At 39.8% G+C, this 13,071-nt stretch overlaps 1 protein-coding gene across 1 annotated transcript in view; it reads right to left on the bottom strand.

Moving 5' to 3' along the window:
* Positions 1-6,890, bottom strand: part of CAPZA2 (capping actin protein of muscle Z-line subunit alpha 2) — a 61,473-nt gene extending 54,583 nt beyond the window's left edge. The window contains exon 1 of the mRNA XM_047694767.1: positions 6,668-6,890. Within this exon, the coding sequence (XP_047550723.1) occupies positions 6,668-6,706 (39 nt within the window). The 5' untranslated portion in view covers positions 6,707-6,890. The remainder of the gene's footprint in view (positions 1-6,667) is intronic.
* Between the last annotated feature and the right edge of the window lie 6,181 nt (positions 6,891-13,071).

Here is a 13,071-nt window from a genome sequence, read left to right as displayed (position 1 = left end):
ATGGAAAACTATGGGTACTGAAGTAAATGGAAGTATATTTGGTAAAAATATAAATGGGGAGGTAGTTTTTGAAAAGTATTTCCATTCCTTGTCTATACAAACATAGTAAACTAAAATGTGTAAGGAAAGTTCTATCATTAGGTTCACAGTGAAACATGTAAGTGTCATAAGAGAAAGAATGTAAAGATTGTACATCTAACCTTCAAAACAAAATTTGTGAAATTCTCCTTTTCTGACAACTATAGATGGTTCCATGGAATCACTAGTTTTTTCTGAAATGCAATAAACTTCTGCAGTAAGTTACTGCTTCAGGCAATCAGGCCTTTAGGTCAGAGCACAGAACCATATGTCAAATTTTCCTATCATGCTTTTCAACTTGAAAACTACTTTGCATTCTGCTCTGTTTTTATATTCCATGTTTTTACATTAAAATGCAATATTCTATGTATCTAATTATCCTTATTTTATGCAGAAATGGCTCCCAAAAGCACTGAACAAGTACTACTAATTTGCTTTAATGTGCAGTCTGAAAAACTCCACTAATGGCACAGCAACTATCAAGCTTCTGCTAGCTGTAGGAATTTTTACACTTTATTGGTGCAATGACAATTCATTCATCTACTGAATGAAACGAGGAATGAATATTTTCTATATTAATAGTTTAATGGTTTAGTTTACTTTTTGGTTAGTAAGAACACAATAAATTTTACAGTAATTATGATGGCAACTTATATTACTTTCAAACATGAACAAAATTTCTGAAACCAAATTATGACTGTGTAGTGAGGGAGTATATAAACTACTTATGAAGAATATTTAGCATGTGTAAATGATTTGAACCATAGCCAGTATCACCACCTGTTACCTTAAAGGGCACCAAAAATTTCATTCAATTATCTAAATCTTTAAAATCAAAAGCTTTATTTAGAAATGAAAATTTAGGTACACTGAATTTTCCCTCAAAATATTTACTTCATATTCTACTTTTTTAAAAATTATTATACTTTAAAAAAATATTTTATTTGCTTATTTGACAGAGAGATAAAGAGCACGAGTAGGCAGAGAGGTAGGCAGGCCCTCTGCCAAGGAGGGAGCCTGATGTGGGACTCAATCCCAGGACCCTGGGATCATGACCTGAGCCGAAGGCAGCGGCTTAACCAAATGAGCCACCCAGGCACCCCCCTACTTCTTTTTTTAAAAAACAATTTTTTTTTTTAAATTAATGAGAGAGAGAGAAAGAAAGCATAAGCAGGAGGGGGAGAGGGAGAGAGAGAATCCCAAAAAGACCCCTCACAGAGTTGACAGAGTGCTTGATCTCAGGACCCTGAGATCATGACCTGAGTGGAAAGAGTCAGATGCTTAACCAACTGTGTCACCCAGGCACCCCATATGCTACTTCTACTTTTCATAAAACTGTTTTTAGTTTTGTGAATTCACGATTCCTTTGTTCATTCACTCATTGAACCCTTTTATCACCACATGCAGCATAACGACAGATGCTAAAGATACTTCTGCATGTAGGAATTCCAACAGAACGAGAGAAAAAAAAAAGTTAAGCAGATAACTATTATGCAAAACTGTATTTAATACTAATGAGATGTTGGGGTGCCTAGGTGGCTCAGTAGGTTAAGCGGCTGCCTTCAACTCAGGTCATGATCCCAGGGTTCTGGGATCAAGCCCTATGTCGGTCTCTCTGCTCAGAAGGGAGCCTGGTTCTCCCTCTCCCTCTGCCTGCTGTTCTGCCTGCTTGTGCTCTCTCTGTCAAATAAATAAAGAGAATCTTAAAAAAAAAAAAATACTAATGGTATGTTATAGCCAGTCATGTGATCTGACATAAATCCTGAGGGATGAGTAAGATTCTCATCAAAGAGGATAGACCAGGAAACAGTTCCAATACTCCAAGTGGATAAGAAGTCACCAGCAGAGGGGGCACCTGGGTGGCTCAGTGGGTTAAGCCGCTGCCTTCGGCTCAGGTCATGATCTCAGGGTCTTGGGATCAAGCCCCGCATGGGGCTCTCTGCTCAGCAGGGAGCCTGCTTCCTCCTCTCTCTCTGCCTGCCTCTCTGCCTGCTTGTGATCTCTCTCTGTCAAATAAATAAATAAAATCTTTAAAAAAAAAAAAGTCATCAGCAGAAAAAAATACAACTTACTGTGTGCTTACTACATGGCAGATACCATTTACACGTATCCCCACATTTCAGAGGAAACTGAGGCTGAGAGGTTACATACTTTACCTAAGGCGCTAGACATGGACTAGTATGTAGGTCTCTTTCAATTCACAGCACGATTAAATAACAGCATATGTACTGGAGTCAGAACTATTTAGGTAAGAATGGACTACAAAGCCATGAATACCATTTTCAAGAGTTGGGCTTCCTTGTAAAGGCAATGGAGTATCCAGCAACTAAAAGTTTGCGAGTACAAAAACAACATATAAAACATGGCTTAGATACAGGAAATTGGAGGAATTAGTCTAGGAAGTTTATAATAAAAGCCTAGCAGTGGCAAATACAAGGGAAAGACCAGCGGAAAGACAGTCTCTGACCCTACTTTTCCTCCCCTTCCTTAACCAAGTAGTCACAGAACAGGTACAATCAATTCGCATTCTGTTCATACAGTAATTTTGTTACTGAACAACAGTAGTTAATAACATAAATAACAACAATTACTTTAATAGTCTGGTCAACTGAGAGGTAATAAACTAAAAACTGATATAAATGGAATACCTTTTCAAGCAAAAAATAAATTACTTGCATAAGACAAATTTTGATGATAGGAATGACAAGAAAATTCAGAAACAGACTGTAAGGTACAGAGCTCAAGGAGACAAAGGTTAAAATAAAGCTGAAGTTAAAAATTTGGATGACCAGAATAATGGAAAAAGATAAAGAGAAAAAGGAGCAGAAAGAGATTTCTGATCCACTCTGCATAGGAGAAAAGGGGAGAGGAGTTTATGAATTTACTTTTAGGAAGGTTCCATCTGAACACATCTCATTAACTGTCTCCTGTGAAAAGAACCACCCAATAAAAATGTGTGACTAGTGATCAGAAGAGAAGTCAGGACTGAGCTATGGACATGAGACACATTCACAAAGATATAAAAGATGAAGCTATGGAAATGGATCACTCTTATCACTAGGGAAAGGTAGGAGGGGTTATAAGGAAAAAAACCAAAAAGATCCTTTCCAACCAATAACTAAATGTCTTCCTTCTGGAGCTTTGGAGTGACTTCCCTCTGTAAGGAGGGGTGTGAAATGGAATCATGCTTCTGCTTTTAGCCTTATTCCACAATTTCAAATTTACAAAATTGCTTTACTGTACAATGCAGCTGACCCCAGGAATGGAAAACATAAACTGCTTTTGGCCTAGAGTTTCTAAACTATGTAAAAAGATCTGTGGGACATGTTCAACAAATGAGTAACTTCAAAGCACTTCACTGTGCTTCTTCAGATAATATTATTTTCTATGAACCTAGTGGCCAAAGATGAAAAGGTTATTAAATTTCATAGTGGTATCCTCACAAAGCATTTGTACATGATTTTAAAAAGCAAAGATGTTATGCTAGATTAATTTCTAAAAAGCTTCCTACCTTAGAGCATATACGAAAGTATGCCAGTAGCACAAAATTTTTAAATGTGTTAAATAATAAACTTTGTTCCAAAATTATCAAACACATTTAAATTTAGAACCCAACACTATTTAATGTTAGGTAGCTACAATTTTTATTAAAAACAAAAAGAACTATTGTTTCTCCTTTTTCAATATAAGCTGTCAACAAATTAAAATCAAAGCTAAACCCAGAAAAGGGTCCTATTATCAATTCTTAAGGGTTAGAGCACCAACTTTGGATTCTGACAAACAGGATTAAATACCACCTCCACCATTTCCTAGCTAGGTGTCCTTAAGTGAATCACTTAAAGCTTCTGAAACCTTAATTTACTTTTCTGTGAAACTGTAATAATAAAACCTACCTCAAACTTACAACTTATTTTCAAATGTATCATCTGAGCCACCCAGAAACAAAGTATGGGTACTATGTAAGTTAACAGCTTCCCTTCTTCAGATCTTTAATCAATAAAGGGAATTCCAATAGCTTATAAGTATTTAAAGCTTATTCTGAAAATTACAAACAAGGTGGCAAAAAAAGTAACATGATTTAAATATTAGATTAGAGGCACCTGGGTGGCTCAGTGGGTTAAAGCCTCTGCCTTCAGCTCAAGTCATGATCCCAGGGTTCTGGGATTGAGCTCCACATCTGGCTCTCTGCTCAGCAAGGAGCCTGCTTCACTTCCTTTCTCTCTGCCTGCCTCTCTGCCTACTTGTGATCTCTGTCAAATGAAAAATAAAATCTTTTAAAAATAAATAAATAAATATTAGATTAAAAATGCCACCTTTTAAAATTCTATTTGAGGGGCGCCTGGGTGGCTCATTGGTTTAAAGCCGCTGCCTTCGGCTCGGGTCATGATCCCAGGGTCCTGGGATCGAGCCCCACATCGGGCTCTCTGCTCTGCAGGGAGCCTGCTTCCTCCTCTCTCTCTCTCTCTGCCTGCCTCTCTGCCTACTTGTGATCTCTGTCTGTCAAATAAATAAATAAAATCTTTAAATAAATAAATAAATAAAATAAAATAAAATTCTATTTGATTCTATACCCAACCTACTCCCAAAAGATTAAAAGAACATTTAGATAACTAAAGTGGAAAGAGTGTTAGAATTTCACTTCACCAGTTATGAATTTAGCAAAGAAATTTGGTCAGTCTTATTCTTAAGTTACTAAATATGGCAATGAAATATATATGAAAATATCTACAAAATAGTCTTACAAAACTCAAAATAGAAACAGAAACACCAAATTCCTTCAAATTTGAATTCATACATTTACTATTAAATACGCAAGTTTGGAGAATAAGATGTCCTCCCCCTCCCCCATTACAGAGTTTTGTACCCTGAGAATGCCAGATAATGAGGAACCCTGTCATCTCATTCTTGAAAAAAAATGTGCTATTTTAGGCCTTTACAACATGGAGCAAGACTACATTAACTCCCATACCGAGTACTCTCTCCTCAGCCAGATTCTAGCCACTTAAACTACTAACCACTATTTTAGTAGTAGAATAAAAACATGACAATCCCTTTAAAAACTTTTTAGCACTAGTTTTAAATGTGTGTGCACTCAACTGTGTACATTTTCGATTATCAACTCCTGGTTATTTACCAATACAACACATGTGAACGCTACCCAGCAACTTTTGTATATACAGGGATCTCCTACCAGGTCTGTGAATTATAGAGAATCTTGTAGTTCTCCCCATCTTGTTCTTTTATTATCACTTTCACCAAAGACCACAGAGGGGGGAAAAATGGATTTCCAAAACTGAAGAGGCCGCCGACTTCGGCATATTCACATTGGGAAAGCGATAAAACATTATATTTCGGTGCAAGTTTATATCACAGGATATAAATCACTTGGAGCAGAAAGTTCCATTTGAAAATACCCCCAGGCTTACATTAGGATTTCTTAAACACCATTAAGGTGTGTTTCATACATGGCTGTACTGCTTTGGAACTTGAAAAAAAAAAAAAACTGTAAAATTAAGAGTGGACATTTCAAAAACTGTAACCATCTTATTCACAGATTATATGTCAGTCACTTCTGAGTTTGTGAAACGTCAAGGCCTTCCCGGAAAATACTTAAAATTAGTAGGGTCCCCCACCTCCCCTGGGAATGGGCCCTCACAGAAGCCAAGGGAAAAGGAGAATAAGAGAATTAGTTCTATGATCAGATTTCTCATTTTAAATGCCTGAGAATTTAAGTCGTTCATCTGCTTTCGACGCTGTCATAGCACCTAAGATACAGCAAAAGGAGTTGCACAATCTCCCCTCTTCAGAAGTCCTAGCAGGACAGTGGAGCGCCACCAAATCGGCCCCCAGAGGGGCTAGTGCCAACCACGGCCGAAACCAACTATGGGGAGGGGGTCTTTTTGTGAACAACTCCGCTGCCTCCCAGGAACGCGGGAGCTGCAAAGCCTACAGCTAAAGCCGAAAAAAGAAACGGGGGGGGGGGGGGGAAGGAGAGGGGGAGGGAGGGAGGGAGACTTCCACCGGGAAAGGAAAAAATCGTAGACAACCAGAAAAGGAAGCATTTTGTTTCTGGGAGGGGGCGTAAAAAGGGAGAAGTGAAGGTCTGCTTTCTAAGCGGTTTTTTCCCCCTTACCCCTCACCCGGGCTACTGTCTCGGGCCAGGCCCTCGGGCTCACCACCGCCCTTGGGTCGCTCCCAGGCCGGGACCCGTACCTCTCTGCAGTCCCCAGACCCGGCGCAGGGCCCCGCGGCCCAGGCGGAACGAGAGGGTCCCCAGCGGCCACCGCCCTCCGCGCCCCCCGCCCCCGCCCGCCGCGCCAGGCGCCGCCGCCCGGCTCCCACTTCCTATTTTCAGAGCACACACCCTACAAGGAGCCGAGCGAAGCGAACAGGCCTGACAGAGACCTGCCCCCGCGTGGGGCCTCGGGTGACTGACAGGGGCAGGCACTAGGGCGCAGCGACGAGAAGAGGAGGAAGGGCAGCCGAGGGCACAGACCAATGCCCTTTCCGGGCGTCCAGACTCCGGGCTGATACGTCGGGGCTCTAGTGGCTCCCCGACGACGGACTCCGCCGCCTCCGCCACTCTTACCTTCTCCTCATCAGACAACTGCTCGTCCAGATCCGCCATTTTCCTTCTGGCGACAAACCGCGGCGGCGGCGGCGGCAGCGGCCACCTGACTTCCCCCTTTCCGTGCGGTCCTCCGCGCCGCGCGCCCCCGCCAAGGGAGGAGCTCGCATCCCAGGCCGCCGCGCACGCGCCCGGGGAGCCCCGCCTCCCTCTAGCCGGCCCGTGGGGTCGACACGCGGCTGTGCGCGTGCGCGGGAGACTGGACGGTCTGGGAGGTGGGGGGGGGTGGGAAGAGTGGCCTACCGCCGCCTGCTGCAGGCTTGTCAGCATCCTGAGTATAGGATTCTTTCTCCACTAGTGACCATATGGACCCAGTCTGCGACGAGTACATTCTGAGCCCTTGATTATGTTTCCATCAAGCCCTCAACTCTGCCAGCTAAAATGTGAAAAAGTGTACGAATAGAAGCTTTTTAAACAATCTGTTTTTTAAAATTACTGGAAAAATACTCAGTTTTTATTAAAATATGTACACACAACCCAACCCATAATTGGAAGATTGCTCTTGGTATATTCGTGTATTCATTTAAGAAATATTTATTCGTCCTTTATTGTGTGTCAGGTACTATGTTAGTCCCTGGGAATATACAACGATAAGTAAAAACAAGAGAAACCTCTGTTCTCAAGAGGCTCACTGTTCCCTAAACAAACATAGAGCAGTTGGGGAAGGCACTGTACTATTGCAGGGGAATCCAAAGTTATGTTAGACATAGATTCTGCTTTTCTGAATTTAATTGCTAGATTAAATACAGAGAGCCCAGTAAAATTTGAATTTCAGACAATGGATATATATTTCACATATAAGCATGTCCCATGAAACATTTGAGATATACTAAGAAAAAGTGTTCATTGTTTTCAAACTGTATTGGAATCCATTACTTTTATTTGCAAAATCTGGTAAGCTTACTTGTAACACTTTAAGTTGAACTAGTGAGTGAAGATATAGTAAAAGCTGTATGTATGAAGTGTCTAGGAATTTTGTTAAAATGCAGTTACTGATTCAGTAGATCTGCAATGGGGCTGGAGAATCTGCATTTCCAAGAAGCTTCCAGGTAATGCCAATGCTATAGATTTGGAGATCACACTTTTTAGCACAGCCTTAGAATTTATTAGATAGGACTTAAGATTAATCATTGTGTTGCACACCTAAAACTAAATCAATGTTATATGTAAACTGTATCTCAGTTTTAAAAATATCTTTTAAAACATCATTCAGGGGGCACCTGGGTGGTTCAGTGGGTTCAGCCTCTGCCTTCGGCTCAGGTCATGATCTCAGGGTCCTAGGATGGAGCCCTGCATCAGGCTCTCTGCTCAGCAGGGAGCCTGCTTCTCCGCCCGGCCTCTGCCTGCCTCTCTGCCTACTTGTGATCTCTGTCTGCCAAATAAATAAATAAAATCTTAAAAAAAAAAAAAAAAACTTCAGTAGAAAATGAGAAACTGTTGACAACATTTGAACAGTGACATGACATCAGAAACAGGTCTAGCAAGATGAATCTGACAGCTGCAGGTAAATGACACATATGAAAATACCTCCCCCAGTTCAAGTTCCTCTCTCTATATAAAACACTGTTACTAAGTAATTTACTGAGTGTTCATACTATACAAATCCCTGTTTCTTGCAGATGGAAAGCAAACAGAAACCATGCTATTAAAAAGCTTATAGTCCATTCTGAGATAGAAGAGGAAGGGGATGCTTGCTGACACAATTCCGGAAAAAGCGGGTGTTCTGCTGAGCATAAATGGTGCTGAGAAGATAGGATAGAGAATAAGCCACACAGTTTGGCCAGGGAACTCACCAGATATAAATAATATGTTCACTCTTTTATAGTTTACAGGTCATTGCTTCATTGATTTCTCACTGCAGCCTCGTGAAGTAAGGTATTTATCAGCATTATTATACCCATTTTACAGGAGAATAAACAGAGGCATTTGTTCAAGTTTGCAATCAAGTGACTAAATTGATAGTAGAACCCGGGCATCTTACTCTGTATCCTACGTTCTTTCCACTTTGAGATGTTTCTTTCTTCTTCTCTAAGGTCCACCAAATAAAACTTAATGAAGGTGATTACTCTCCCATTCTGCCAGTTTTAGTCACCATGACTTGCTGCATCAGCTTTACTTCTAGTGTTTTTTTTTCCTTCTTCTGTTTTTTGGGTTTCTGTTTACATAGCAACACCTAAGGTTAATGTGTACACAGTGGGTTCTCAGTAGATGGTGTTGCTTGGCTAAGAGGCTGCTCTCTTCCTCTAGAAACCTCACCCAAATTTGGTAATGCTTTGCAATAATTTGAGTCACGCTGTCTTTATAACCTTGGTGACACTTTATATGCGGTTCCTCATAGTGACACAACCAGCAGTTATGTATAATTTCTGATAATCCTTTCAAAAATCTCCAAGTACCATCCTCTTGAAACAGTTAAAAGAAATTACAGAATTCATGTACCCTAGGAATTCTGGGAAGATTTTAAGCTGTCACACAAAATAGGTATAGATATGGAATAACCATTACATGACTGCCAGTAGAAATATAGTAGTATTCTTTTTTTTTAAAAGATTTTATTTATTTATTTGACAGAAAGAGAGAGTGAGCATGAGCAGAGGGAAGGGCAAAGATAGAGGGAGAAGCAGGCTCCCCACTGAGCAGGGAGCTGGATATAGGGCTCCATCCCAGGATCCTGAGATCATGACCTGAGCCAAAGGCAGACATTTAACAGATTGAGCCACCTAGGTGCCCCAAAATATACTAGTATTCTTGATAATCAGTTATTTTATGATGAAGAGAAAAGAAACAAAATATTCTTTCCCCACACAATTCTACCTACTGAGAATTTCTATCCTTTTCTCATTTAATTTCTAAACTCACCTTTCTTCTACTTATTAGTAGTAATCTTTGCCTTCCAAATTAACTGAAGCAGAACCTGAGTTTTTAAAAAATTCTTCCTTTTGTAGTGTTTGTTGTTAAATTACTTGTATGCGTCTTAATCTGTTTTCCTGTGGATGTGCTCTATGTCCTGAACTAATTTTAAGCTTATCAAGGTCAGAAATTACTTAATTTCATAGAATCAAAATCTTAGATACATCTAGTGCAAGCCTCTCATCTTACAGGTAAGTCGAGCCTTAGATAAATTAAATGACTTGATAAAAATTGTACATCTAGCGGATACCATTTTAGAACCCAAGTGTCCTGATAGACTCATGTACCTTTCTTAATACAATACATACTTAATATGTACAATTGTACATATGGATATACACATTGTATTTACATACATACTCATGTATAAGATATATATAAATATAGCTTGATCGTGTAATGTGTAATAAGATGATAAATATTACAGACTGAGCACTAAATGGCTACACAGGATATCGACGTCTATAACACCACATTATTTAATCTCTGTACTGGAAAACTGTTATCTGTAGTTTAAAAGTGTGGCGTACCTCACTTCTGAGAGAAAAACTACCAGTGTTAGACAACTAATATTTGGCTGTTTGTTACTCTCTCATGATCGATGAACACAACTGGTCTCAGATAATATTTTTTTTTAAGATTTTATTTATTTATTTGACAGAGAGATCATAAGTAGACAGAGAGGCAGGCAGAGAGAGAGAGGGAAGCGGGCTCCCTGCTGAGCAGAGAGCCGGATGCAGAACTCGATCCCAGGACCCTGAGATCACGACCTGAGCCGAAGGTGGCGGCTTAACCCACTGAGCCACCCAGGCGCCCTCAGATAATATTCTTTATGGCAGTAGAAAACTGTCAAAAATCATATTTAAAAGCAATTGTCTTTCTAAATCAAGTAATTGCCTACACTATTGATCACTTGTAGTTGAGTGTGTCCTACCTATAGTCCACTTCCTCAGCTATATTTGAGAAGGCTCCCACAAGTGGCACCCTTGCAGAAGACTGACATGAATCATTCTAGAGATATCAAGGAATTATTGAAGAAACTCATTTTTAAACTCTTCCCCTCTCCTGAATACACCATTCTTCATAATTTGGTTCCTCCCAACTTCAACAAAACCATCTGTGCCACTGGCCCCAGTGCATATGTCATTGAAACACACAAAGTTATTAATTTAGGAATCATACTCTCTTACGCCTTTATTAAAGCAATTTCTAGAACGTTCTTTGCCCTGATCCTTTAAAATTAAATTCAGTTATCCCTTTTTCTTTTGAAGCTCACATTGAATCCTCTAAAGCCAGTAATTTCTTATTCTAGAGTCTCACAAGAAGTTTTCTGTGAATTTTGTCATGTATCTAGTGGTTAGGTGTACACATCTTATAATCAGTAAGTCCTAGGTTCTGATCTTGGTTCCAGCTTAATTAAAAGGGCACCTCACTCTGGAAACTTTGGTTTCTTCATCTATGCATTGAAAATAACAATGGTCCTCCTTCATAGCTATGTTGTGAGGATTTAATGAGAGAATGCAGCCAAAGCAGTTAGCACCAGGCACAGGCATTATTAGCAAAGTTCTCCATTAATTAATTTAATTAATTAATTAAACATTAGCTGTAATCACCATATTATAATACCAATCTCTCCTTGAGGACATACCCATTTCTTTTTTTTTTAAATTTTTTTAAATTTTTTATTTTTTCCAGCATAACAGTATTCATTATTTTTGCACCACACCCAGTGCTCCATGCAATCCGTGCCCTCTACAATACCCACCACCTGGTGCCCCCAACCTCCCACCCCCCACCCCTTCAAAATTCTCAGATCGTTTTTCAGAGTCCATAGTCTCTCATGGTTCACCTCCCCTTCCAATTTCCCTCAACTCCCTTCTCCTCTCCATCTCCCCTTGTCCTCCGAGGACATACCCATTTCTTAATAGCTATCTGACAAATACAGAGTCTGGCATATAAGTGCTTAAAAAAAATCTTTGTTGGAATGCATATTGATTGAAATACTCTTTCATTTCATATCCTTATATGGGAGCTGAAAAAATAGCCAAACTCATGGGGTTTAGAGATTCCCTTAAAATGTAGCCCTGAGACTCCAGAACAGTGGAGAAAAGGTTTTCTCCAGCAAACCTCAAATCATACAAATACTCCTCCCTTTTACTACTACATATTCAACCACCAGTGAAATATCTAATTAATTTCCTGCTCCTTAATTTCTCAGTCACTGTAAGTTCAAGGCTTCAGGATCTTCATGCAATGTCTCTAATGAGGTACAGGGCATGGGGAATGCCCAAGGTGATCCTGTAGGGTGAGGCAAAGAAAGACCACAGCTTACATTTATTTCTATTTACTTATTGGAATTATTATTACAAAATATGTCAGAAAACTTTTTTTTTTAAAGCCCAAACAAGCAAACAAACACAGTCTACCTCTTCCAGATGCCATTCCTGTTCCTTCTTCCCATGGGTAACCACTAACCTGAATCTGATGGTCATCAGTCCATGTACGTCAGATCTTTTTCAATAAAGGCTGTTTCTTTTTCATCTTTTTTGTCCACTTAATCTGATACCAAATTCAGTAAGCATTTCTGGAATGAACTAATGAGTATGATTTCTTTGCATAGTCTTAAAAACAACATAGATAGAGAATATTAGACTAATTTATTGCTTTAAAAAAATCTCCCTGTGGGGTGCCTGGCTGGCTCAGTCAGAAGAGCATACGACTCTTGATCTCAGGATCATGAGTTCGATCATGTTGGGTGTAGGCAGTACTAAAAAAATAAATAAACCTTAAAAAAGTAAAAAAAAATTTTAAAAATCTCCCTATATGGCAAACATAAATGGTGGGGCAGGAGTGAAAAATTAAGTCAGACTCAACATGGAGAGGTAAAGCAACAGAATGAATAGATTTGTTGGTAGTAAGTGAAAGACAGATCTAATATCTTTGATTATTTTTTTAGTTTTATTTATTTATTTTGAGACAGAGCTAGTGTAAACGTGTGCAAGCAGGGGGCGGGGCGGGGGCAGAGGGAGAGAGAACGTCACTACTCTGAGATGGTGAACTGCGCCAACAACAAGAGTCAGACGCTTAACCAACTGAGCCACCCAGGTGTCGCTAATGTTTTTTATTTTTTTATGCTTAATGTCCGACAATGCTTTTAACTCTTATTTGGACTCAATAATAGCAGAATAGCAGTATAACGGAAAGATAAGTTTGTCATTAGTGTCTTCCCAGGCCATACCAACCTGCAATAAAATTGTTTTTTAATCTCTAGTGAATCCAAAGAATTGCAGGAGAACCTGCTCGAATTTCCTCGTCTTGGTTCCTTGGGAGGCCACAGTGACCTGTGGACATTTAGAGGTACTCACACTGCCATCTTCCTCTGCCTTCTCCCATTGGCCTTTACCACCTCAGCAGCTCCCCATGTCGTCAGACCCCTCCCAATGTAGCTCTGCCAT

This window comes from Lutra lutra, chromosome 11 (genome assembly GCF_902655055.1).
Source record: "Lutra lutra chromosome 11, mLutLut1.2, whole genome shotgun sequence".
Taxonomy (NCBI): domain Eukaryota; kingdom Metazoa; phylum Chordata; class Mammalia; order Carnivora; family Mustelidae; genus Lutra; species Lutra lutra.
Note: the sequence above shows the minus strand (reverse complement) of the source record. Positions and strands in the feature narration are given on the sequence as shown.